The sequence below is a fragment of the Drosophila simulans genome, chromosome 3R, assembly GCF_016746395.2.
Source record: "Drosophila simulans strain w501 chromosome 3R, Prin_Dsim_3.1, whole genome shotgun sequence".
In the NCBI taxonomy this organism is placed as follows: domain Eukaryota; kingdom Metazoa; phylum Arthropoda; class Insecta; order Diptera; family Drosophilidae; genus Drosophila; species Drosophila simulans.
The window spans coordinates 19,918,616-19,942,812 of NC_052523.2; the positions used below are offsets into that span (position 1 = coordinate 19,918,616).

The following is a 24,197-nucleotide window of genomic DNA, read 5'->3' on the forward strand; positions in this document are numbered from 1 at the left end:
CACAACCGGTTGTAATAATATCGAACCACTTTTCTGTCAATTGATCAGCAAAGTCTAGTAGTAGTTTGCCCACGTAGTTTCCGATATTCTAATGGAAAAGTAGAGGAAAAGCTCTCGAACTCATTTATCTCTGTTGCAATATGCATCGCACTCAACCGCAGATATAGACTCTTGTCAATCACATTCACTGCCGGATCTAGACAGCAGATGTGCCGGAGAGCTTGGTCAGTATCAGATTGGGTTCTGGGGTATCGAGATGGCTTCCACGGAATGGAATTTTCTAGTATTGCTAATGGTGATCATGGCATTTTCCGAATGGGTCCAACATTCAGGTGGGTGAGCTGCCCTTGGCAACCATAAACTACGTTTTCGAATGGATCCGCTTGAAATTTTGAAATATTTTAACACGCATTACTCCAATGTGCAGCAGTTAAAGTGTAGATACTTTTTAGGAATATCTTTATCTTTTTGTATTTGCTGAGAACCGGTAAGACTGCATCGATTCTCACTTGCAGACGCGGCACAGATCACCTTTGGCAGCTGTACGCCCCAGGAGAGCGATGAGCGTGGCCAGTGCATCCACATCACCAGTTGCCCCTTCCTCGCTGAATTGCTGACGACAGAGCCACAGACTCCCGCCCAGCTTCTCCTCCTCTCCAAGAGTCAATGCGGGCTGGACAACCGGGCTGAGGGTCAGCTGAACAGCACCCTTGTCTGCTGCCCGCGAAGCAAACGGATCGACGTCGAGGAGCCGGAGCCATCGCATTTGCCAGGAAATGATCAGCAGCCTGGTAATGTTCTGCCTGGAAACGACGTCTGTGGATTCCACTTCGCTGATCGCATTTTCGGTGGCACCAACACGAGCATCTGGGAATTTCCGTGGATGGTATTGCTGCAGTATAGAAAACGTAAGTTGAGGTAAAATACCTGGTTATAATTTAATCATTTTAGTACCAGTTCCTCTATTAACGATTTTTTTTTGTATAATTTAGTTGATGTCAACAAGTCGACATCTTCAAATGAGTATACTTTCAACTGTGGCGGGACTTTGCTCAACACCCTCTACGTCCTGACAGCTGGCCACTGCCTTGCGAACCGAAAGCTGGAGAAGGCCGGTGTCGTCCTGCACAGCGTTCGCCTGGGGGAGTGGGACACTCGTACCGATCCTGACTGCAGCACCCAGATGAACGGACAGCGCATCTGCGCGCCAAGCCACATCGACATCGAGGTGGAGAAGGGCATCGTACATGACCAATACGTGCCTAATTCCGTAGACCAGCAGAATGACATTGCTTTGGTGCGTCTGAAAAGGAGTGTCAGGTGCGTGGGATGTAAGAGTATTCCACAACTTCTTCATTATTGTTATTCTTCCACCAGCTACACCGACTATGTGCGCCCCATTTGCCTGCCCACGGGCGATCTGATCCAGAACAACTTCGTAGACTACAGCATGGATGTGGCCGGCTGGGGCCTCACTGAAAACAGACAGCCAAGTCCGATCAAGCTAAAGTTGACCGTCAATGTTACGAATCGAACGATTTGCCAGTTAAAGTACACCTCCTTCAAGGTGAAACTCTATGAATCCCAATTGTGTGCCGGCGGCATGGCGGGTATGGATACCTGCGATGGTGATTCTGGCGGTCCTTTGATGGTGTCCATATCGACAGGCGGTCGGGACGTATTCTACATCGCTGGCATTACCTCCTACGGCACGAAGCAGTGCGGCTTCGGTGGATGGCCCGGCGTTTATACCCGCACGGGGGCTTTCATCGATTGGATACAGCAGAAATTGGAGGCATAATAAATAAAATTGCTAGTTTATTCACATTTCTCGCATTGGCTAGCTTACAATATTACGTACATGGTGCTGATTGGACGAGGGCTGGACTAACTAAGCTAGGTTCTAGTGGAATGCCTACAAATATTCGCGTAGGCCAGCGTTCACATTATTCGCAACAAAACATTAAATTTTATTTGTTAGCTGGCCTAACAACAAAAGTAAAACTCGCTGACATCACATGAGGCGGATCCGTTCAACAATTTATGCTTAGTTGCGCGCTATATATAATTCAGCTTTATATGATTTTTGAACTAATAACCAATAATCTTAGAACATTTTGTTTAACTAAAAGGCTGTTTGCCAGCAATACGAGCGGAGAGAAATTCGAGATTCGAGATAGGAGCTATAAAACACTTGCCGAGGGCCTGATCAGACTTCTAAAACGCAGGCGGCAAAAGTCTTTTGGTTCTTCTGATAGGCACCATTTTCACAGGCATACACTGGGCAGGACGAGTGGCACTCAGATCTCCTCCGGAGCAGCGCGCGGGGCAGTGCCAATTCCAGTCGCAATGCCATTACGTTCACTCGTAACCAGATTGGCTCCCAAGGCATTCAGCTCGCTTTGAAGTTGGCTCAAAACGCGCTTGACCGCTATGCAAAAGCCTCGACTGCATGGTAGCAGCGGGAATTCGGGTAGCTCGCAAGGCACCTTGTGGTCCACAGACATGTCTAAGGGAATGGTTTATGAATCATAGCGCAAAACTGAGTAATTGGCGGACTCACCCTTCATGTTGGTTACATTTTGACGCTGTGCCTCAAGAGAATACTCTGACCAGGCCAGCATGCGGACATATAGCTCAGGGCCAAACTCCTTGAAGTGCTCAATCAGTTCATTGCGAAAGATGAGCGGTGGATTTGTCAACTGCTTCACCGTGGAGTGGGCAATTTTTATGATGGCCATCTCGTTGTAGACACGAGAGTTCTCATTGCCCAGTTGGGTGCCTAAAAATAAATGGCGAAATAATTTTAAGTGGAGTCTATGGCATTGAATAGAAACAGCACTTTACCTCTTTGCTTTTCGTAGCCCGCCTCATTATAGTAAGGCTCATCGACCAGTATGAGTCCCTGTATGGAGACGAGCACCTGGAGCATGGTGCTGCTGGCTGACCACACTTCGTTGTCCCGTCCCATCCATGTGCCAAGCAGCGACACACATACCTTGCCACCCTCGTATAAGTTTGGATTGAGACGATCCGTGCAGTAGCTGATGTAGTGGCACACCGGCGGACTCTTCGGGTAGTCGCGTCCAAATTGAAAGTCGAAGAAGAATAGAGCGTTCTGGTAGGGCGTGCGCTTGGGACCCACCATCATTACAGACATTAGGTCCATGCGATCCTCGTAGGCACGTACCACAACTCCGTTAGGGAGCGAGTTCTTGAGCATATGGTATTCCCGCTGCACAGCTCGCTGATACTGCGCCTTGTTGGCAGGGGTAATCAGGTTGCTAATAAAATGATGTGCAGCTGGTGCATTGGGCAGCACTTGGAAACGATTCTCGTCAATGGAGGGCGTGTCTGGAATTATTGAAGAAGATGGTGAGGAGCAGGCCATGGGACCTGGCTGGTCAATAGCCGGCAGTGACTCGGAAAGCGCGTTGAGATTCAATGGCTCTTCCATAGCTTCGTTCTCCGAAATTATATTGCACTGCGTAGCAGCATCATTGGCTAGTTCCATAGCTTCGTTCTCCGGAATTATATTACCCTCGGGAGCAGCATCATTGGCTGGTTCCGCTGCCTGGCTGAGCTCCTCAATAGCTTCCTCTGCATCGCTAACATCCTCGTTCTCCTGCTTGGGATTGTCATTTGACTTGCTCAACGTCACAGCGACCGTCTTACGAATTTTGGCCATTTGATCCTTGATCAAATAACAGAAGACTTCGCAGACGTCAGCATCTCGACTTGCAACCAATTCAATTTCCAAATCATCCATTACATTTATTGTGGGATGCTCTATGTCCACCTTATTTTCGCTCTCTGGATGATTATTAGACTCATCCGAGGTGATTTCACCGCGAGAGTGTACGCCAGAATCATTCTAAAAGCAAAGGATAAGGGGTAAAAAATAAAATTCTTTATTGTTTGCAGTACTCCTACCTTAGTACGATTTTCAATCGCTTTTGCAATGCTTTTACGTGCGTTGGCGAACATTTCGTTGTACTCGTTGCGATACTTCCTCACTAACGGGGGATCTTCTATTACCTCTGCTTTCTCCACCTGGTTATCTTGCTTCTCCGTGATCTCATCATTGCTCTTTTTGCATAGAACTTCATCCATCTCCGTAGAGGATTTTCGCTTAGTAGGACTTGATGATGACTGAACAGACGGATCCATCAGAACTGGATCCAATTCAGCTTGGAGCGTTGATGACTCCTTGGGAACGGCAGCCAACGTCTCTGGGGTCGATTCCGCACGGTCATGGGTGGCACTGTCAGAACATACTTTAGAGGTAATAGGCTTGCAACATACAATGCCTTGGAAGTGAAACTCGTCGAAAAAGTTAGTTTTTAGCAAACGGTCTAAGGCTCGGCAATTTTTGTACACATCCAGCAGATCGTTAAACACTTCCGCTTTGCGATTGGGATGTAAAACGTGGAACACCTTTTCTAGCATTCTCAAGGCGTCTGTGGCTCTGTCAATGCCCGTAAGAATGTTCTCCTCGTCGTCCATTGACGATATGTGGCTGTTTTCCGATTCCGTCTCCCACGAGTCTACGGATCCATCTGATCCGTAGCCATCTTCATCAAGTTCTTTTTGGGTGATCTCAAAAAGATCTTGAGGGTAGCACATTGTGATATGGCCCTTTGCCCACCAAACACGCAGCCGACCATCAGGGTAGTTGTCGATCACCTGACCAGCAGTTGAGTTAACATCCTCACCCGTAAAGTTTGACACTCGGATCACCATTGTGCCGGGTCTGTACTGGTAGTCTGAGTGATCCCTCAAGTCATAAACGCTCAGCTCCTCCAATCCTTTGCATAAAGGACTAAACAAAATACATCGAATTAGAATTTATATAGCTAAAAACAAAAGTGCACTCACATTGGATTATCAACATTCGTGTAGATATTGAACCACATGACCTTGGCTATGCGTGCATCGTGGTCCACGCACTGAATTACCCCGTAGTCTGTGGCTCCCGTACTGATCTCGTTGGCTTTGGTCACAAAATCACCGGGAAAGAATTCATGGTTGTCCAAATAATGGATCGGATAGAGCTGAGTGGAGTTAACGCCTGGCTCCACCGTGCCATCCTGCCAGACGACCGTCACCGAGCTGTAAATGACCAGCGTTTCCACAACGATTTTATCGCCATCCTTGGGAGTCGTTTCCTTTTTGGGAAAAGGCGTAGAATGTGTTTTCTTGACAGAGCGCATTTTTTTCTTTACGTGTCGCTTCTTAGCAGATCGCATCGTTATTCTGGGAGCCTGGACGGCGGCACCGTCTGCAGCTGTGGTAGCAGAGGACGGAGACAGTGCGTGCTCAGCAACCTCCAATTCTTTTTCGGCAGTCATCGAATGATCAAGTGGCTGCATGAACTCCTCGAACTCATCCTCATCCTCCGATGTCAACATATCCTCTTTGCTGCGCTTAGACGACTTGCAAGCATTGTGAGTCTGGTCGCTTGACGGTCGAGGCCCTCGCATACCGCTGAACTTGTTGGACATGCGGCGGAACTTTGGCACACTGCGAGCATTTCCACTAGTGGAAGCAGATGCGTTCAGTTTGCTGGCCTTGCGCTGCATTTTTTTCTGGGCGCGATAAATGGGGATGTACTTCTCCGCTGTAATACGTAAAATACAATATATATACATTTATAAACCTAAACCTATTTCCTGTTAATATCCTACCTTGTTCATCTTCCCAGTCGGCGTATTTAAGTAATAGATCACATTTTGAATATTTGAGGTAGAATCGTTCGTGCATTTGCAGCATGTAGGACTCATAGAGACTAATGGGCTCGACTTTGTTCAGATCCTCACCCTTGATCGAGGCCTTTGGCTCCCTTAGAGGATCGCTCTCCGTGTCATCACTGCCCGTGCCATTACCTGCACGGCAGGACCAAGCCACATTAATTGATGTAGTGTGTACAGACTCCACGGTGTACTGCATAAATAAGGTTAATTTCAATTAGCGATAGTATGGGAGGGCTTTCTTAAGTTAAATTACTAAGTAAAAAAGTGATTAATCTACCATGACAAAGGAATGCTACATAAAATAATAGCTTAACTAGTATATACAATCGGTCAATCTGAGACAAAAAATCTATAAAGGATTTCTATCTTCCTACCATAGCACGACTCTTGCGAGTTAAGGGATGGGTAATCTCCGGGGTCAGATTCTTGACACGATCCGGGGGCGGCATGCGACCGATTATAATGTTTCCTGGAAAGAAGACATTCGGTTTGAAGACCGCGCGGGAGCATTCGGACACAGCATCCTTAAACTTGTGGAAATCGTTGGAGGTGATTTCCACACGGGCACCATTGGACGATCTGCAAAAAATATTGAAAATTATGTTTGCCCGAGTTGATTGAGAGATATGAAACATACTTGAGCACAGCGCACTCATCAACGCCAATGGTGGTGCCTAACCAGGTGTCCATGCAGACAGGCACATCAAGGTTCCACTCGGATATCGGACGCAGTCTCTCGCCGGGCACATTTTTAATGACCATTCTGGAGCCCACTACCATAACATCGGCGCGCACATTGACATCCCGCACGTAGCCCGCCTGGCCAGCCAGATCGTTTTCTCCTGGCAGACGCCTCCGGACCACATCGCCTGGCAATAGGGTGCGGTGCGCCAGACCAATCTGTGTATATGCCAAATAGTGGGATGTCGATGGAACAAAAGAAAAGAAGCAAACAAACACGTGTCAAAAGAACTTGAAGAGCAAACCCAAAACAGTTGTGAAAACAGTAATTTTTTTGGAGACCTTGAGACTTACATAACCTCAATGGAGTTTACTCACCGACTGTTCCGTGTGCACCATCTCCTTGCTATCCAGATAGAAGGCCACACGCACCTCGCCCTTGGACAGCGAATCGACATCGTCCTCTTCGGAGGAGGAATATGACTCGGTCGTTGCGGTTACCACGCCAAAATGAACGCGACCGCGGCGATCGATGCGAAAAACCTCGTCCTCGAAGAAGAACTGGCACTCGGTGTTACCCTGGGTTCTCGATGGCACCTGGCCACCACCCGATCGACGGGAGTGGGAATTTGCGTTATGGCGGCACTCCTGGTTGGGGGTCCGTCCCAGCTCCTGTGAGGATGGAGGATTCGCCAGCGTCGGTGTACGCGGAGCACACTCCGCCAAAGACTGTTTCTGCTCCTGCTGCGGTTGACCTGGCGTACCACCTGGAGCGGCCGCACCCGCCACATCGCTCATCATGTTACCAATCGTAAGCTGGGAACATGGACGGCAAGAAGTTTGCCGTGGCGAATTCTCGAATTATTACAAATTGCTTTAATATTCCCGACGAGCCACTGACACACAAACACACATCTAATTTACGGACTGGAGCAAGCTATCAGTTTGCTTGGACAATTTCGCCAACTTCTTTCGAAAGACTATAAATAAAACAGGCAAAAAAGAATTTTGTGACTGAAAAATACCGGAGTTAGATAAAATCAATGGTTTCGAGTTCCAGTGCCTTTTAGTGAGCACTCGAACCATTATCTTGCTAACAGCGCTCTGTTAAGAGAAAACCAGCTGAGCATTTGCCCGCGAAATTGAAAAGGGTTCGTCTAAATACAAATCTTAAAAAGCGTTAATAAAAAATCAGTTCCTCTCAATTCCGTAAAATAGTAATGCGTGTTGTTGTCTGCCTGCAAACTCACCGTTACGTTGATATAATAGTGTAATGTAAAAATTTATATTTTCAAATGCTAATTTGACACGTTGTTCAAGGACTACTTGGATTTCAGACATGTACAGAGCCAAGTGATCACATAAGCTTGTTATTTTTATAGGCGCATTAGCATCAAAATGCTCCCCTGCATTTCCAATAAAGGCAACTCATTGCGTTCTACCAAGTTTAAACAAATTCAATCTCATTTTAAGCCCCGTAAAGCATTTTCCATAAACAATGAAACTTGGTATAAAAATTCTTGGTTTATTCACAAAAATTTAGGCATATTTCTTCTAATATTGCACTTGGTCTACATGTTGTCACATCTAACTATCATGGGCGGAGCGAACTGGTGGTGTCGCACACCGAAGGAGTAGCCCGGTCCGCTCTTGCCGGGACGATAGTACATGAGGTCGTAGTAGTTGGGTCCAGGTCCGACATTCTCGCCCGGAATAGTGGTGCGCGGCTGCATCGAGTATATCGGAGCACGTGTCAGTTTGACATTGATATCACCACCGCCATATGCAGCCGGACCCGGAGAATTCGTCTTGTTCAAAATCTTGGTTTGCAGTCCCCTGAGATACAGATACAAACAAAAATAAGCCCCTTAGCAAAGGAAAAACTATTGCAGGATTGAAATACGCACATGCTATAGCTCGGGACTCCAGGACGAACTGCATTGACCTCGTACTTGTAGGCATTGGGACCGGGACCATCCTTCTTGAAGTTAAAGTCCGTTCGTAGGCCCATCGAATAGGAAGGAGCATTGACCCCCTTGAAGAATGGCCTATTATGGACATCGTGTGCTCCCGGACCGGGACTGCTTCGCTTGTCTGCGATGAAGCAATTTAACCAAAAACGTCCTTGTCTTCAGTACTAATAAGTTATCTTACCGATGACATTGGTCCTGGGCGCCATCGAGAACTCCAAGCCCTTGCTCGTGCCATACCGTGTCAACTTGTCCACCTTGTAGGCCCCGGGACCAGGACCCAGATCCTCACCAGGAGCACGGGTGCGCATGCCGAAGGAGTACTGCGGCAAACGCTGTTTGCGGTTGTCATGCTTATCATAGCCCACAGTGGGGGGCAGCATGTAGACGCCGGGTCCGGGGCCTTCGAAAAGCATGTAGTATATTATTCACCAAATTACAATTTCATGAATTCTCACTCACCAAAAGGTCGCACCGCCATTTTAGTTACTTTTGTGCAATATTAGAAAGAAAAACTATTTTGAAAATTTAGAACCTAATATTTAGGTGTTGGCCGAAAGGATTCCAGTAGCAGAATGAGGCTTTCATAGAACTCAGCCTCGCAGCTCCATTCGAAGTCAGAGCCATAGCACACTTGTTATGGAAAAGGTTTAGCACCATAATTCCCTCACACAAAACCCATTTATATAATAATTACGTAATTCTTTTTAATGGGAAAATTTGATCATAATAACCTAAGTTACTTTGAGACATGGCAAAGTGATTTTATTATTAGGAGATTCGAATTTTATCGAAAAAATAAATGGTTTACGAAAATCAGCTCCAGATATATTGCTTTATTGAGCCAAAGGAACGCCTAATTTGGACACTCAAGGTTGCTTACGATTTTGCTGGACAACTGGGCAGTACAGCTTATTCCACATCCATGGAGTTGTAAAGTTGTTTATACCTAGATCCCCGCCCGCTGCTTTGGAGCAGCATATCATTATGCTGTTCCCTCAGGGCCTGTTAAATAAAAACATATAAATAGAGGAAGTTTAATCGGAAAATATAAAAAATGTTAATACCTTTGGATCGTATTTCTGATGCAAGTAGACCAGTATTGGGCCATAAATCATATTGAAAATGCCAACAATGCGCATCAGCCAAGCAAATCCAAAGGTCTGGGCCAACTCACCGCCAATCAGGGGAGCTATAAAGATGATAAAAATACACTTTTTTTTAAGAACAAAAAAAAAAAAAATAACAATATCCACTTACCTAAGCAATAGGCCAGACTGACAGAGGTCTGCTGGATGGCATAGACTGTTCCGTAGCTGGACATGGAACTGCTGCCCTCACCCTGATCCTCCTGAGCCAGTGTTGCATCGACAAAGGTGGCCAAGAGTGGAACCAATGCCGCATCGATTACTCCAATACCCAGTCCCAAGGCAAAATGGGGCAGCAATAGTTGGGCCACTGTTGTAGCACTGGGTATCTGCAAAGTAAATAATATATATGCAACATATTTCCAATTCAGGTTTTATAAAAACAAGGTTCTCACCAGAATAGAGGCTACTCCCACCAGCAACAAACTGATGCAGGACACCTTAACCTGACCATATTTGTAGGCAATGCTGCCGAAAAAGTTCGTGCCCACAAAGTAGCCCACAGAGTCTGGAATGAAAACGGTGCCCAGCTGCCACTTGTTGGGCTTTAGATACTGGATTAGCCAGATGGGCAGACATGGCTCCAACATGGCCATTGTGGAGGTGGAAAACCAAATGGCCAGCACAATGGCCAGAATCATTTTGCATTCGAGCAGCGTTCGCCACTTGGGTCTATCCTCCACGACAACCTCCGGTTGCACCGTCAAATCCATGGTCAGGAGCTGGAGGCCCAAACTCAGGAACATAAGAGTGGAGAGAATGATAAACGGCGCCGATTTGCCCATCAGGTCATACAGAATTCCACCGAATGGATAGCCCAGTAGCACACCCAATGCGATGCTGCCCAGGATGATGCCCATCACCTTGGAACGACGTGCCTCCTCCGGATAATGCTGGGCCACCAGGCTCATGCCACATATGTTGATGCAAGCGGATCCCACGCCCTGCACAGCCCGGGCCACCAGAAGCGCCCAGTAGGATTCACCAACGGTGAAAACTGAAAGGTAAGTTTGGAAAAAGTTGAGTATATCGTTATTACGCATTTAATATAAAATATAGAAATATAATACAATATAAAGTTCCATAGAATTTATTTAAAAAACTGAAAAAAAGGAAAGTTATCTTTTCCTATATTCATTTATCCGCCTGATGGTGTCTCCCAATTGGAAAACCACTCAATGCCCCCAAAATAGACCACTTACCCAGCGACGAGATGAGCAGGAAGAAGGTGCCGACCACAATGGGAAGGCGGTAGCCAAACTTGCTGGACGCATTGCCGACAATCGGATTGAAAATTAATTGGACCAGGGCCTTCATGGCCAGCAACAGGCCGATGGAGCCATTCTCCTGCGTCAAGGTCAGCTCCTTGTTGCTGTTGTTGTTGCTGCTGTTGTTGCTGTTGTTGTCGTGGTTGGGGGGATTGCCGGAGGCCAGCTTCCTGTTCCTGCTCTTGTGCCCACTCCCATGCCCAATTTCAGTGACATTAGTGCCGCCCGACTGGCCATTTGGCGGCGACTGCATGGACGTGGAATTGTACGGGGATGTGGCCGTTGTGGTGATGCTGGTGGTCGTGGTTGTGGCTTCTGTGGACAGCTGGAGGAGTGTGAAGTTAACCATTGATTTGCCCGGAATCGGATGCTTGGAGATATACAGCTGAGGATGTCCGCCGCCTGGCGATTCTCCAGACCGGTAGCCGAGTTTCGAGAATGACGATGTGTCCTCCAGACTCAGCACAACCGCGGACGATGCGTCCGCCTCCAGGCTGGCCAGATAATCCGGCAGGATGGGCACTGAAATTGGCGAAAATTATCGTTTATTACCGCGCTTATCTGTAATTGATTTGGCCATTACCAATTACGGTTAGCAGCATGTTATCTAGCAGCAGGGCCAGGTACACAATCACGGCAATCAGGCAGCGATTGGAGGAGCCATTGGCTCCGGATGGAGTGGAGCTGCGTCTGCCCGAGGCATTCAGTTGGACAGCCGCCTGGTTCTGGGATTCCGATCGGGAGTTGGAGTGTATTTGAGCGCGGTTCGATTTCTCCGACATGGCTAATTGGACGGCACACAGATAGCGCCAAATTAGGCTGCCATATGGCTCTCGATTCGCGCCACAAAGTATGCTCCCGAGTGTATCTATCCGGAGTGGCAACAGGTGGTGGTGCTGCCGCAACGACGTATGTGCGAATATTGAAAGGCGGCGACAAGTTGCCGTTCCATTTTATTGACACCAGACGAACCGAGCCGAGTGAGCGGCCCGAACAGCCAGTTGGCCAGGAGGCCGAAGGCAGCCAGATGGATCCCACTCCAGGCCGTTCTATTCTGTTTGTGTGTTCAGCATGGCTACGATGGTGACCTACAGGAGGGTATGTGGGTTTTTAAGAACCATTCTACATATCTAGGTGGTTCTAGTTTTTATATTCTTTATTTAAAAAAGAAAGAGCATTCATTAGTTGTATATAACAATTTTTGTATTGAACTGTTAATAGTTTTTGTTAACACCAAACTCAGTCGCACACACATGGCTTTAAAGCTTTAGCCATGACATGGTATTCTTTATTATTAGCACTCCCCTGGATATGGAAAGGATGGCGAAGGGATGGTGAGATGGAGATTAAAGACATGGCTTAAAGACCCGGCAAAACGAGTGTGCCTCGGCCCCGATAAGCGGGCTATGGACTTTTAGCCTTTAGTCACATTTTCCGTTTCATTGCATCTCCTTTTTTCTGTTTAAATTTGGCCCCGACCAATTTGTGATGAATTTCTTGTTCTTTATGCTGAAAATTGATTTTTTTTCTTATGGAAGGGGGTGTGGTGGGGCAGCCATCCAATGATATTGACCTATTTATAGTCTACGTGTGGCATAAATAACCGAGTAATTGCTCAACAAAAAATCTGCTAATCCGTGACCAAATAGATGATAGCTGACAGACTTGATAAGAACACAATACACCTGTTGTGCAAATTTGCCATTAGCAGCCGCTAATCAACGCCCAGCCCACTTGGGCTTAGTACACCGATTAGGCTAATCGGGTAAATATTTCCATTTATTTGATTAGATAGCCAAAAAAGTCTTGACCACAGTCATGTACTACTCCTTAAACAAATTCCTTCACCCCATCAGCGACGACGATAAACATTGAAGTCCCCCGATGCAGGTCGTCCATATCGCGTTACTTTGCCCACATGATAATCTGCAGGGCCGGGTCCATACTGGATGGACCTAGGACTATTACACGCCCTCGACGATCTGCCAAATGAGAACTGTGGACTTCGCTGCATCCTCTTGTCGCAGTTATTAAAGCCAAAGGTGCTGGGCAGGTTGTAGGCTCCAGGGCCAGGTCCTAATAAAAATGAAATAAAGTTTAAAAAGTGGAATTTGTTTAGGCTCGGAAGTTTCTTACCAAAAGAACGGTTGCACGACATGTTTAGCTCAAAAAGCTTTTAAACTAGCGATTTCCAAAGATTGGCTTATTTATTTTAGCTACGTTTTGGAATCGATGAGCCTATGCAAAGGTTACGAGAGGTCAGGAACTGTAAGTTAGTTTTTGGAAATATGTAAAATTTTGAAACTCTAAAAAGAGTTGTTTGCCGAACGAGATTCTACTTGGGAATGAACAAACCTTCCCGAACTCCCTTTAACTAAATGGAAAAGTTAAAATCAAGGCCTGGCTGATGATGATGATACAACAGATAAAAATCTGTCTAATACAAATAACACTGATTATGCCCCTTTTAGCCAGAAACGTAATCGTCAAATGCTCTTATCAGCCAAGCTTCCTGCTCCTTGTCTTCAAGTGAACGTCAAGTGGTAAGATTAACAGCAAATACCTCCAGTTGCGTTTTCCCAAAAGAACCAGGTGTCAATCAGGTGGCAGCGTTCGGAGTGAACGGTCAATGGGAAATATGTTCGCCAGCAGTGGAATCCTGGTGCTGGGAGTGCTTCTGGTATCGGCAATTGGTAAGTGGCCATAAACTTAACTCATAAACAGAAAGTCTAACTAAAATTGGACCCGCAGGTGGCCAATCTGAATCGATCCCCTGCAAACTCATCGATGCCAAACATGGCAAAGTGTGCGTCTGCACGGCGGACTATTGTGACTATCTGGAGAATCCCGTCCTGACGGACGAAAATGAGTGGTTCCTGATCTCCAGTTCTAAACAGGGTCTACGCTTCTCCACAACTAGTGACAAATTCGGGAAGGAGGAGAAGTTTACCGTGCAGGATTATGTGGAACCCACCCAGGAGACTGCGAATGCGACAATCCTGTCTCGTTTGTTCGATAAGGTGGTGGCCAGTGCTTTCACCTTGGAGTCCCGGGAGAGCTCCATAACTCGCACGGTGACCCTGCGACTGGACAGAAGTAAGACCCACCAGAAGATGGTTGGTTTCGGGGGCAGCTACACCGGAGCAGTGGAATACCTGGTGGAGAACTTCAAGCGTTCGGAACTGGCTGATTTGTACAAATCCTTTTACGCCGAGGATGGACTGGGCTTCAATCTCATGCGAGTTTCCATTGGCGGCTGTGACTTTGACTTGGAACCCTGGTCCTATGCCGAAGAGGAGGGCGACACCGTGCTATCCGATATGGATGAACTGAACGCGCATGATGTGACGCGAGTCGCACAGATCAAGCGCCTCATTGAGGTGTCCGGAGTGAAGAATCTGTTGGTCAAAGGAGCCGCCTGGAGTCCCCCGCCCTGGATGAAGACGAACAACAGGTGGACAGGATTTGGACGCCTCAAGCGGGCTTACTATCAGACCTGGGCCGATTACCATCTGCGTTGGCTCAGACTTATGGAGGACAATGGCATTCCCATTTGGGCCATTTCCACGGGCAACGAGCCAATGAATGGCATCCTTTTCATGTACTTCGTTAAGTTCATGAGCTTGGGATGGACGCCACAGACGCAGGCCATTTGGCTGAACGATCATCTGGGTCCTACGATCCGTAACTCTGAATTTAAGGACATCATCCTGTTTGGCAACGATGACCAACGCTATACCTTTCCCCATTGGTTTAAAATGGTAAGTAATTGAGTGTTAATAAATCACAAGAGGCATGACCAAATTAGCACCAATTAAACTACAAAGTTCACATTACTTATCGCGGATATTTCCAGATGAACCGCACTCGGCCAAACTCGATTGATTACCTCGATGGACTGTCGGTGCACTGGTATTGGGATGAAATTTTTGGCAACAGCTTTATCGAACAGACCACGGAATATGCCCCCGACAAGATTTTGATAGTTTCCGAGTCCTGCATAGGGGACAAGCCCTGGCAGGCAGCTGCTCCTCTCCTGGGAAGCTGGGAGCGGGCCGAGAAGTATGCCCGAGATTACCTGCTCAACATTAAGCTGGGCTTCCATGGCTGGATTGACTGGAACATTTGTCTGGACGAGATTGGCGGTCCTAACTACGTGGACAACACGGTGGATGCCCCAGTGATTGTGAATACAACAAGTGGGATATTTTAATACTACCCTTTGATCTGTTTGTGATTAGTGATATGATTTTCTTGCAGCATTCGAGGAGTTCTACAAGCAGCCGATGTTCTATGCCATTGGTCACTTCTCCAAGTTGGTTCCAGAGGGATCCGTTCGCATAGATGCAGTACCTAGTAATGTTAATCTGGATTCCGTTGCATTCCTGCGACCGGACAACAAAATCGCCGCCGTTCTCTTCAATAGTGGTCGCGCCGATCTGGACATCACTCTGGTGGATAGTATTCGGGGTCAGTTCGTTGTCAATGTTCCGGCCAAATCCATTCACACTTTGCTGTACAGTTAAAAACAACAAATTAAATAAAAAAATGTTAAACTTCGTGAAAATGAAGTCAACCAAGTTCTCAGTGCTCTCAAATAACTCCTCCGTTATTGCTTTAAAAATTGCAATTTTCACACCTTTTATTTTTGGTTTTCCAACCGAATCAAATCACACCTAAATTATATAGATCCATCAGTGGCAGTTTGCCAGTCGCACAACGTGTATCTCCATAATATAATGAAACCAAACGATACTTTATCAGCCTTCTCACTTCTCTTGTGCGTCCTGATTCTTTCCGCTGGACACGGCGAACTGCTTTTTAATCCGGATGACAATGTGGAGCAGTTGGATTTCGCATCATTCGAGTCCGCAATTAGTGAACCAACGACTGGGAAGCTGGTGCAGTTCTTTAACGGATTCTGCGAGGAGAGCCAGAATTTTATACCAGCGTTTAGGAATCTATCACGTAAACTTTACAAGTGGCACCGCGTACTGAAAGTCCATGTACTAGATTGTGGAAAGGATGAGAACGATGGGATTTGTAGCATTTACAGCAATCGTAAAACGCCAACACTACGATATTTTCCACCAAGTTATAAGCTAGCACCAGACGACCTGGGCACCGAGATCACTCATCGAAAACCCAAAGAAATACAGTCCAATCTGGCCCTAAATCTTCAAAAATTGGATTACTTCAAAATGTTTAAGCGGCAGGACAATGTGACTCATATATTTCGTACCCACAAGGACGTTGAGTACGTTGCTTTCGTTTTCCAAATGTGTTTAGACCACTTTCTGCCGCACTTGGAAACAGGCAACTCCATGGAGGAAAAGTATGCCTCTCAGGGCGATTGCAATGAGGATAATCCAATAGTTTCGCTGATCGGAAGAAACACCCTTCTTGAGTTGCTGCCCTACAGGGAAGTGGTTGTACGGATCTTCGATAATCATGATGTTTACAACAAATTTGGCATATCACCCGTGCCCAACTTAGTGGTTCTGGTAAATAGAGCTGGGAAATTCCTATTTCTCACACCCGAAATGGATAGCAGTAAGGCTTATGTGGCTGCCATTAAGCAATTCTTGATCTTCGTCGACCTGAAGCCCCAGAAAGCATTGCCCAAAACCCCACCTGCCAACATAAGTGAAGCCCTAAGGTATGAGATACTCGAGCAGCACAAGCATCATCCCTCTCGAATCTATCGAGCCGATCTGGAACGGGCTATCGATCAAATCCTTAACGTGGAGTTTCCGGGAACATCGCACTTTGCCGGAACTAAAATAGTTGTCCTGCGAAATTTTGTTAAACTGATATACAACTTAAGTCCCTTAAAGCCAAAGGCGCGGGAAAAGCTGGCAGACCTGTATTATTCCCTGCGAGTGAAGAAGCAACTTTCCGGAGTTGGATTCAAGAACTTGCTGCTGAAATCAGTAAAGAATTACGTGTTTGATGGAAAGCAATATGTTGGTTGCATTGCCTCACGTCCTTCGTTGCGCGGCTTCAATTGCTCCCTTTGGATTCTATTCCATTATCTTAGTGTGGAGTCGGAAAAGCTCAAGCCCAGATCCGTGTTGTTAGTATTTCTCGGCTACGTGCGATTCTTTATGAACTGCAAGGAGTGTGATATGAAGATAAGCGAGTTCAAAAAGCTCCGACCAATTGCACATGTGACCAATGATGATGAACAGATTTTGTGGCTCTGGGCAGCGCATAATTATGTCAACAAACAGTTGGCCGGCGATTCTACAGAGGATCCGCAATTCCCAAAGATTCAGTTTCCAAGCGAAAGAGATTGTCCCAATTGTAGAAACAACGCGACCGAATGGCGCACCGAAGAAGTATTGCACTATCTGAAAGGTATATATGCCTTAAAAAACCTAAGTTGGTTCGGAATGTCATCCGGAAAACATGCAATTGAATAAACAAAATGTAACTTTGTAATATTTAAGTTTAAAGCACGTTTTAAATATTTTAAAAATGTTCAATAAAAAATAAATAGTTTCATAACTTTTTAGTCCCCCCCTCTGGGGGTATCCACTGCGCCACTGGGTTTGCATAACTTTTTCTTTTGATTGCGTGCGCGGATTTCCAAGTGGGATCGCCTTACTGGCGACTGTAGCTACTATTCGCCGGTCCGGCTGCTTTATCAAATCAACAGCTGAGCCGGGTCAAGTGGCGTTCGAAAACATAAACATCAAATTGAGTGAAATTCGGTGGCTTGATTATTCGAAAGCAGGCCGGACTCTCGTTTCTGAGCTCAGTTGTGGACGGGCCTTCGAGCGGGCCGCATTGTTTTGGTCCCAGGTGCAGACATGAAGACACCATTGCTTGGCTTTCTTTCTGCAGTGATCGCAATCTCTGCAGGTATGTGAGAAAACATTAAATTCATGCCTACCTGGGCCATGAAGCCAGCTCCTCAAATGAAACGCATTGCAGGTGCTCCCGACTGGCAGTTGCCCTGCGATTTGCGCGAAACGAGCCATGGAAGCGTGTGTGTCTGCAACAGCACCTACTGCGACTATCTGGAACCGCCGCAGCTCACTGATATCTCGCAGATTGTGGTGATTAGCTCCAGCAAGGTGAGTCAGCAGGATTGTCCGCACTCGCGGTCACAACATTAGCTATTGACTGCTCCATCAGGCACGCTTAGGTCAATTATTCAGATTAGATTCAAAGTCTGTTTGGAATAGTTTGCTTATCTTCTGTGGCTTGTCATGTCCAATTTATTGCTAAACGAAACGGATTTAAATTTTATTAGGTCTATATTGAACTCATATAATAATCATATAATTAATGAATTATATAATAATTGGTTTATAGGATGGCTTGCGCTTCAAGAAGACAACAGGGGATCTCTCGGAAAAGAAACCCATAACAATAGATGACAAACAGTTCACCGATGAGAACTTCAAGGCAGATGCGATTGTGGTGGATCAGGAGAGAGCCTGGCTGCAGTTGGCCAACATTCCCCAAAGCCTTTGTAACTAAAACGCTCTATTAATACTTTATTAAAAACTAAATGCCCAAGGAACTCTTAAATAATTTCAGTTATTAATGCCAGCATTAAGACATATCGCATATCGGTGAAACGAGAGCAGAGTTTTCAAAATGTCTCCATTTTTGGCGGGGCCTTTACAGGTACAGTCTCGTACTTACTCAAAGAACTACCGGAGGAGCTACAGGATCATGTCTACAGGTGAGCTGAATATTAAGCAATAAACAAAAATATATAACTAGTTATTTTGCAGATCCTATTTCCATCCGGTTGGAATTGCCTACAACACTATACGAATGTCCATTGGGGGCTCCGACTTTGATATGGAACCCTGGGCATACAATGAATTGCCTCTTCATGATCCGAAATTGAGCAACTTCACCGAGCTTGATCCGCGGGATCTGCAGAAAGTGGAACAGCTGAAACGCCTTAAGACCATCGCTAAAGTAGATACTCTGAAAATCATAGGCGCCGCCTGGAGTGCTCCAACCTGGATGAAGAGCAATAACCGCTGGACAGGATTCGGGCAGCTGAAATCGGAATACTACCAAACGTGGGCCCTCTATCACCTCAAGTGAGACAACTCTGGCCATTTCATTTCCCATTCATGAGCGATTGGCGCTTCTTGCAGATTTCTCGAACTTATGCGGGCTAAAAATATGCCGATTTGGGCCATATCCACTGGCAATGAGCCGTTAAACGGCGTCATTGGCTTCTTTTTTGTACACTTCATGAGCATGGGCTGGACGCCCTGGCAGCAGGTATGAGCCATTTGCAATTGGCCACTGGCCATCGATCACGTTTCTGGCTATTAAGCATGTTGACATTTTTTCGACCAGGCTATCTGGCTGAACGACAATCTGGGCCCGACCATCAGGAACTCGGCGGAGAGCAAGGTGCTCATCTTTGGCAACGACGATCAGCGGTACACCTACCCAACGTGGTTCCGGAGGGTATGCGAAAAAGTCGAAAATCATATTGAATTTGAATATAATTAAATGCAATTCTACAGATGCGCTCCTCACGCAACAATTCGCTGAACTACTTGGATGGCCTAGCTGTTCACTGGTACTGGGATGAACTGATAGCTCCACAACTCATCGACCAGGCACACACGGATATGCCCAATAAGCTGCTATTGAACACGGAGTCCTGCATCGGTGATAAGCCATGGCAGACCCATGGTCCCGAGCTGGGCAGCTGGCAGCGTGGTGAGAGCTACATGAGGGCCTACACCCAGGATCTGACGCACAACTTCAACGGCTGGCTGGATTGGAATCTCGTGCTGGACGAACAGGGCGGTCCGAACTACATTAAGAACTTCGTGGACGCTCCGATCATTGTGAATGCCACGAGCCGGGCTGAGATATACAAGCAGCCGATCTTCTATGCCATAGGCCACTTCTCCAAGTTCCTGCCGCCGGAATCCGTGCGCATCGAGACGCGTATCGAGAACCAGGGCAATCCCTTCACCCAGCTAAGTGTTGTGGGCTTCCAGCGACCAGACGGTAGCGTGGCGTTGATCATCTACAATGGGTAAGTGCACTCGAAGATGTAAATTTTGAGTTATTAGTTACAATTTCCGTTCGAAATTTAACCAAAACATTAAAAATATTGCTCCAAATGTGGAGTGACATATCTTGTAAGGCTCAAAATTACATTTCCAATCGATGGGCATTCAAATTTGGAAAAAAAAAATTTTGTAAATTTTTTGCAAAATTTTGTGATGTTACCCCTTACAAAAAATGCAAAAATTGACTCAAAAATTAATTTTTCTAACTTTACCAAAAAGTGATATGAGTGGTTAGCATTGGTTATTAGCTGTAAAAAACAGTTATTATTTTGGCTATAGGACTATTTTTAGCCAAGTTATGATAAAACTACTCTTCGTAGATATTGAATTTTGGCCAAATTCGTTTTCCGCTGATTTTGAAATTATGAATCAAATATGAAATGCCCAATCTTGTTACAATCGTTACAAAATTTCCAATCGATTTTTATTCCTTTTGCACTTCAATCTCGGTAATATTGGCAATCGTTTAAAAATAGTTTAAGAACATACTTAATTTCGAAATGATTTTTTCAAGTGCCTAGCACACTTCTATTTCGAGTTGCATCTGCGACGGTGCCGCTTAAGTGCGTCAACTTAATTGCCGACAACGTTGCGATTCACTTTTATGAATCCCTCTAATGGAGCCCCAGCACTCCGCACGCCATTCCATCAAGCATATTCTAAGATCCCGATTCCGTAATCTTGCAGCCAGAACCTGCCGGTGGACGTGGCCCTCGATGATAGCCAGCGTGGGGCGATCCAGCTCCGCCTGCCGCCGCGCTCCTGGCACACGGTGCTCTACAAATGAGGTTCCCTTCCCGGAACCCGACAATATACTCGTAGTAATTTAAACTAGGCCAGGAGTAGTGGGGGTGGGTCCAGCTGCCGCTGCCCAGAGGACCAATTGAGGCTCAAGTGACGGCGGCACAACGGAAGCCAATAAATTGCGCTCAACAGGATGAGCAGGATAATGGATACGTGGAGATGGGGACTCGACTCGAATACCAGGATGTAATGCCTGATATGCGGAGACAACGGAAATTTGTTTAAGCTGCTCAATTTGCCGGAACGCGTCTGTTTACAATGAAATTTCATTTGCCGTTTAATTTTCAGTTTCTTTTTTCTTTTTTTTTTGGGGGGGGAACGGCAAAGTACAAACGTCATGCGTGTTCTATGTAGTATATTGGAACATATCTCGGATCAAGTTGAGTGACAACTGGCAGTCGAGCGGGAACTTATACGGCCATCCGAATATTATCTTTGGGCTAGCGATGCTGCGGTGTCTGGTCTATTTGTTCAATATGCTCTATAAATATGATTGTCAATTGAGCGCCAAGCAAATGCATTTTCCCATTTTCCCCGCATTTTCCGCTCTCTCCCTCGCACTTAGCGCACAAAATGGGGCGTTTTATGTAAGTCTATAAATTAAAACATGAAACGCTTATAAACCCATATGACTGTTGGTTGTGGCAGCAATGCACTTTCATTTTGATTTGATAAAATATTCAAAAGGATTATTAACTTTAACTTATATTTTGACATATTCAATATATAAACTTTATTGTGAGCAAGAGCACAATTATCTTAACCCCACAGAATTGCTTAAAATAAACACGAAATGATGAAAAATATTAAATGAATTATATATATATTAAAAATTTAGTAATACATTACTTTATTTAATAAGAGTTCTTAAGTACAAAGGTCCTACTGCAGACTGATTGAGATTTCAGCAAGACAATCCTTGGGTTATTAATTCCATACCCTTTTGTGTCAAGATTCTCAGCGATTCCTTGGGGCATCCATCACTTGCGTCAAGTGCAGCATATGCATTCCAAGGGTTTGGTAGCATATCTGAAGTGCTTACAACAAAATACACTTATCAGCAATGAGTGTGTCAATTACATGCCGCCACACCCTCACCCTTTCTCCCCACAGGAAAGCAGTGGCAACATTGGGCAATGTGTCGAGTGCGATGATGCAGTGCAGCGAGCTGTTAATGAGGCTCATTATTAATATGGCAACGATATGTTTGCGTCATGAGCAATGAGCTGGCTGCGAAGGGAATTTACACGCGCTGCACTGTCAGCAGCGAGATCAAAGCACAGCCTCCACTGGATGTACTCACTCCAAATCCTCCCTAGTCCCAGTCCCATGGCCATAATGTGTTATGAGTTATTGGCGGAGTGGGTAGATGATCCGCTTCCTGGGAGCCCAGATCGCCAGTTGCACAGAATGCACAGATCTCCAGTTCTCCGGCTTGTCAGCAGCTGACAGCGCCATGTCATAGCAATTTGCCCGGCTGTAGGTGTTCCATGTCAACTCCAACGGCACATCGCCACCTAGCCGGGATGTCGGTGTGTAATGCCCTCTGACAGGCAGGCACTCAAATTGAATGCTCAATGCTCACAGCACGGACGACCGACGAACTGGATACCATTTAGCGTTAGATTTATTTCGGGCATTAAACGCGGATCGCATTTCAAAAGACAGTACTCGTACACTGGCAAAAATGGGGCGAAACTGAGTCCTGAAGTGGAAATATTGATGCCATAATAGCACCCACATTTGATTTATAACTTATAAACCTTAAAATGTGTATTTGAATGTATGTTCATTCTTTTCTCTCTTGATAACATTCCACAAAAATTTATTCCCAGTGCATCTGCATCCATTTCCCAAATGCGCACGAGATGGGCACTTAAGAGATCTCCTCCAGACAGGCGCCGGATGTGCGCTATATTCCCATATATAGTACATGTCACTCTCTCCCAAACACACTTATATCCGAATCCCATTTTCCGAGCTGGAAAAAAGTGCAAGTTACAAATGCGTGTAGATAAGCATAGACCATCATGCAGCGGTCGTATTTTCCCAATCCGATTCGCCTCCGCGATAAGATTAGATTAGGGGGCCACCCACCACCAGATGGGGGAGCATGGATAGGCAAATTAGATGGCCCAAATGCCATCAAACACCGCATAGCCGTTACCAAAATGCGACGTCCGCTCTCGCCAACATTGGCCAAGTTGGCCGAGCAGGAGGTGAACGAGACGCCCGACAGGATTCAGCAGGACATCATCATTCTGCGCGTGTGGATTCGCCAGCAGCCGCATCTGCGCGCCCGCACGGATGTGGACTTCCTGATCGCCTTCCTCAGACGCTGCCGTTACAGCCTGGAGGAGACCAAGCGCCGGATCGATCGCTACTTCACCCACTACAACCTATTTCCGGAGATCATGAATAACCGCTGTGTGACGCAAAGACTTCTGGACATCAATCGCATGGGGTGAGCAAATGGTTAAACATCATTTGAAGTTAGTCATGTATCTCAAGACGCTGGTTTTGCTTTCAGAGTTTGCCTCTATCCGGATATGCCAAAGGGCGATAGCCGTAGTGCCATGTTCATAGCCCGTTTTGGCCACTTCGATCCCAATCTGTACATGCTGCGAGAGATCTATCACTTTTCCTCGATGGCCATGGAGGTGATTGCGCTGGAGAATGACTATGCCTCCCTGGCGGGAATCTGCGAAATCATTGATCTCGAGGGCGTCAACTCGGATAAGATGCGCCGCTTTGATAGGGTCCTATTTCGCAAGTGGTGGAACTGGCTCTACAACTGCAGTCCCCTAAAAGTGAAGGAGATGTACATCATAAATATGCCCAAGGATATTCAGGGTACCGTCATGTTTCTGTACAACGTGCTTAGCATGCAAGTCAACTATCCGGTGGGTATTGATACCTTAATCAGCAAGTCATCACCTTCGTGATAAAATTGCTTTTATAGAGGTTCAGTACCAATTAAGGCTAGATATGTTTATCTTATTCCAGATACGCGTTCTGAAGAACAGCGAAGAGCTTATCGAGCACATTGGCAAGGAATCGCTGCCGGAGGAGTATGGCGGTACCAATGGGCATTTGGGTGAATGTGTGGCCTACATGGAGGACCTGTTGAATAGCTATCGTGGTTATTTCGAGCAGGACTGCAACTACGGGACCATTGAGGAGCTGCGACACGGTGAAATAGCCACGTATGAGGCGGAATTTGGAGCCAGTGGCTCCTTCCGTCGCCTCAACTGGGATTGATACTAGCCCGGAAGCAGGAAACCTAGCCCCTCCCTTGCCCAATAGCGTTTATCCATATAAACATTCCAAACTCTGCTGTAGTCGATCAATTAAAGATAACACCCACTTATCAACTATCTATGCACTCGTGTATCTATATCTAACTGACTGCCGACGGGTTTCGGCTCGCCGTTCCAGCTAGTTTACAAGGTGTTGCCCCGATTAGATAGCGATGCCGCCGCAAAAGCCAATACCATCACTA

At 46.2% G+C, this 24,197-nt stretch overlaps 9 protein-coding genes across 10 annotated transcripts; 5 read left to right on the forward strand and 4 right to left on the reverse strand.

Annotated features, from left to right (window-relative positions):
- Positions 1–180: 180 nt before the first annotated feature.
- On the forward strand, positions 181–1,827 carry LOC6729260 (spaetzle-processing enzyme). The gene is made up of 4 exons (XM_002104544.3): positions 181–332; positions 516–908; positions 993–1,320; positions 1,378–1,827. The coding sequence occupies exons 1-4, from the start codon at positions 257–259 to the stop codon at positions 1,799–1,801; spliced, it is 1,221 nt and encodes a 406-aa protein (XP_002104580.2). The 5' UTR covers positions 181–256; the 3' UTR covers positions 1,802–1,827.
- Positions 1,790–7,503, reverse strand: LOC6729261 ((E3-independent) E2 ubiquitin-conjugating enzyme UBE2O). Of its 2 annotated transcripts, XM_016174855.3 has the most exons (10): positions 6,813–7,503; positions 6,391–6,653; positions 6,128–6,332; positions 5,688–5,943; positions 5,226–5,620; positions 4,879–5,168; positions 3,934–4,822; positions 2,848–3,874; positions 2,564–2,782; positions 1,790–2,509 (listed from the first exon to the last, which is right to left on the reverse strand). In XM_016174855.3, the coding sequence occupies exons 1-10, from the start codon at positions 7,233–7,235 to the stop codon at positions 2,301–2,303; spliced, it is 4,176 nt and encodes a 1,391-aa protein (XP_016035910.1). In that variant the 5' UTR covers positions 7,236–7,503; the 3' UTR covers positions 1,790–2,300. The 2 variants fall into 2 exon arrangements, with proteins under 2 accessions (XP_016035910.1, XP_002104581.2); XM_002104545.4 differs by having other exon boundaries at positions 4,879–5,620; positions 6,813–7,502.
- Positions 7,504–7,939: 436 nt separating this feature from the next.
- Positions 7,940–9,031, reverse strand: LOC6729262 (outer dense fiber protein 3-like protein 2). The gene is made up of 4 exons (XM_002104546.4): positions 8,867–9,031; positions 8,589–8,807; positions 8,342–8,528; positions 7,940–8,270 (listed from the first exon to the last, which is right to left on the reverse strand). Exons 1-4 carry the CDS (start codon positions 8,883–8,885, stop codon positions 8,006–8,008), a joined length of 690 nt encoding a protein of 229 aa, XP_002104582.1. The 5' UTR covers positions 8,886–9,031; the 3' UTR covers positions 7,940–8,005.
- A 65-nt stretch (positions 9,032–9,096) lies between these two features.
- LOC6729263 (synaptic vesicular amine transporter) lies at positions 9,097–11,752 on the reverse strand. The gene is made up of 6 exons (XM_016174854.3): positions 11,404–11,752; positions 10,755–11,342; positions 9,948–10,549; positions 9,665–9,881; positions 9,472–9,596; positions 9,097–9,409 (listed from the first exon to the last, which is right to left on the reverse strand). Exons 1-6 carry the CDS (start codon positions 11,600–11,602, stop codon positions 9,317–9,319), a joined length of 1,824 nt encoding a protein of 607 aa, XP_016035911.1. The 5' UTR covers positions 11,603–11,752; the 3' UTR covers positions 9,097–9,316.
- Positions 11,753–12,581: 829 nt separating this feature from the next.
- LOC6729264 (outer dense fiber protein 3-B) lies at positions 12,582–13,172 on the reverse strand. The gene is made up of 2 exons (XM_002104548.4): positions 12,957–13,172; positions 12,582–12,896 (listed from the first exon to the last, which is right to left on the reverse strand). The coding sequence occupies exons 1-2, from the start codon at positions 12,976–12,978 to the stop codon at positions 12,673–12,675; spliced, it is 246 nt and encodes an 81-aa protein (XP_002104584.1). The 5' UTR covers positions 12,979–13,172; the 3' UTR covers positions 12,582–12,672.
- A 128-nt stretch (positions 13,173–13,300) lies between these two features.
- Positions 13,301–15,400, forward strand: LOC6729265 (lysosomal acid glucosylceramidase). The gene is made up of 4 exons (XM_002104549.4): positions 13,301–13,513; positions 13,572–14,581; positions 14,677–15,019; positions 15,081–15,400. Exons 1-4 carry the CDS (start codon positions 13,450–13,452, stop codon positions 15,344–15,346), a joined length of 1,683 nt encoding a protein of 560 aa, XP_002104585.1. The 5' UTR covers positions 13,301–13,449; the 3' UTR covers positions 15,347–15,400.
- A 106-nt stretch (positions 15,401–15,506) lies between these two features.
- LOC6729266 (sulfhydryl oxidase 2) lies at positions 15,507–17,368 on the forward strand. Its single transcript, XM_002104550.3, has one exon. It carries the CDS (start codon positions 15,560–15,562, stop codon positions 17,243–17,245), a length of 1,686 nt encoding a protein of 561 aa, XP_002104586.1. The 5' UTR covers positions 15,507–15,559; the 3' UTR covers positions 17,246–17,368.
- Positions 17,369–17,560: 192 nt separating this feature from the next.
- Positions 17,561–20,976, forward strand: LOC6729267 (lysosomal acid glucosylceramidase). The gene is made up of 9 exons (XM_016177337.3): positions 17,561–17,687; positions 17,760–17,902; positions 18,144–18,303; positions 18,372–18,519; positions 18,572–18,892; positions 18,950–19,079; positions 19,158–19,271; positions 19,331–19,854; positions 20,579–20,976. Exons 1-9 carry the CDS (start codon positions 17,636–17,638, stop codon positions 20,676–20,678), a joined length of 1,692 nt encoding a protein of 563 aa, XP_016035912.2. The 5' UTR covers positions 17,561–17,635; the 3' UTR covers positions 20,679–20,976.
- A 610-nt stretch (positions 20,977–21,586) lies between these two features.
- Positions 21,587–24,182, forward strand: LOC6729268 (alpha-tocopherol transfer protein-like). Its single transcript, XM_002104552.4, has 3 exons — positions 21,587–23,159; positions 23,226–23,598; positions 23,702–24,182. Exons 1-3 carry the CDS (start codon positions 22,726–22,728, stop codon positions 23,954–23,956), a joined length of 1,062 nt encoding a protein of 353 aa, XP_002104588.2. The 5' UTR covers positions 21,587–22,725; the 3' UTR covers positions 23,957–24,182.
- Positions 24,183–24,197: the final 15 nt, after the last annotated feature.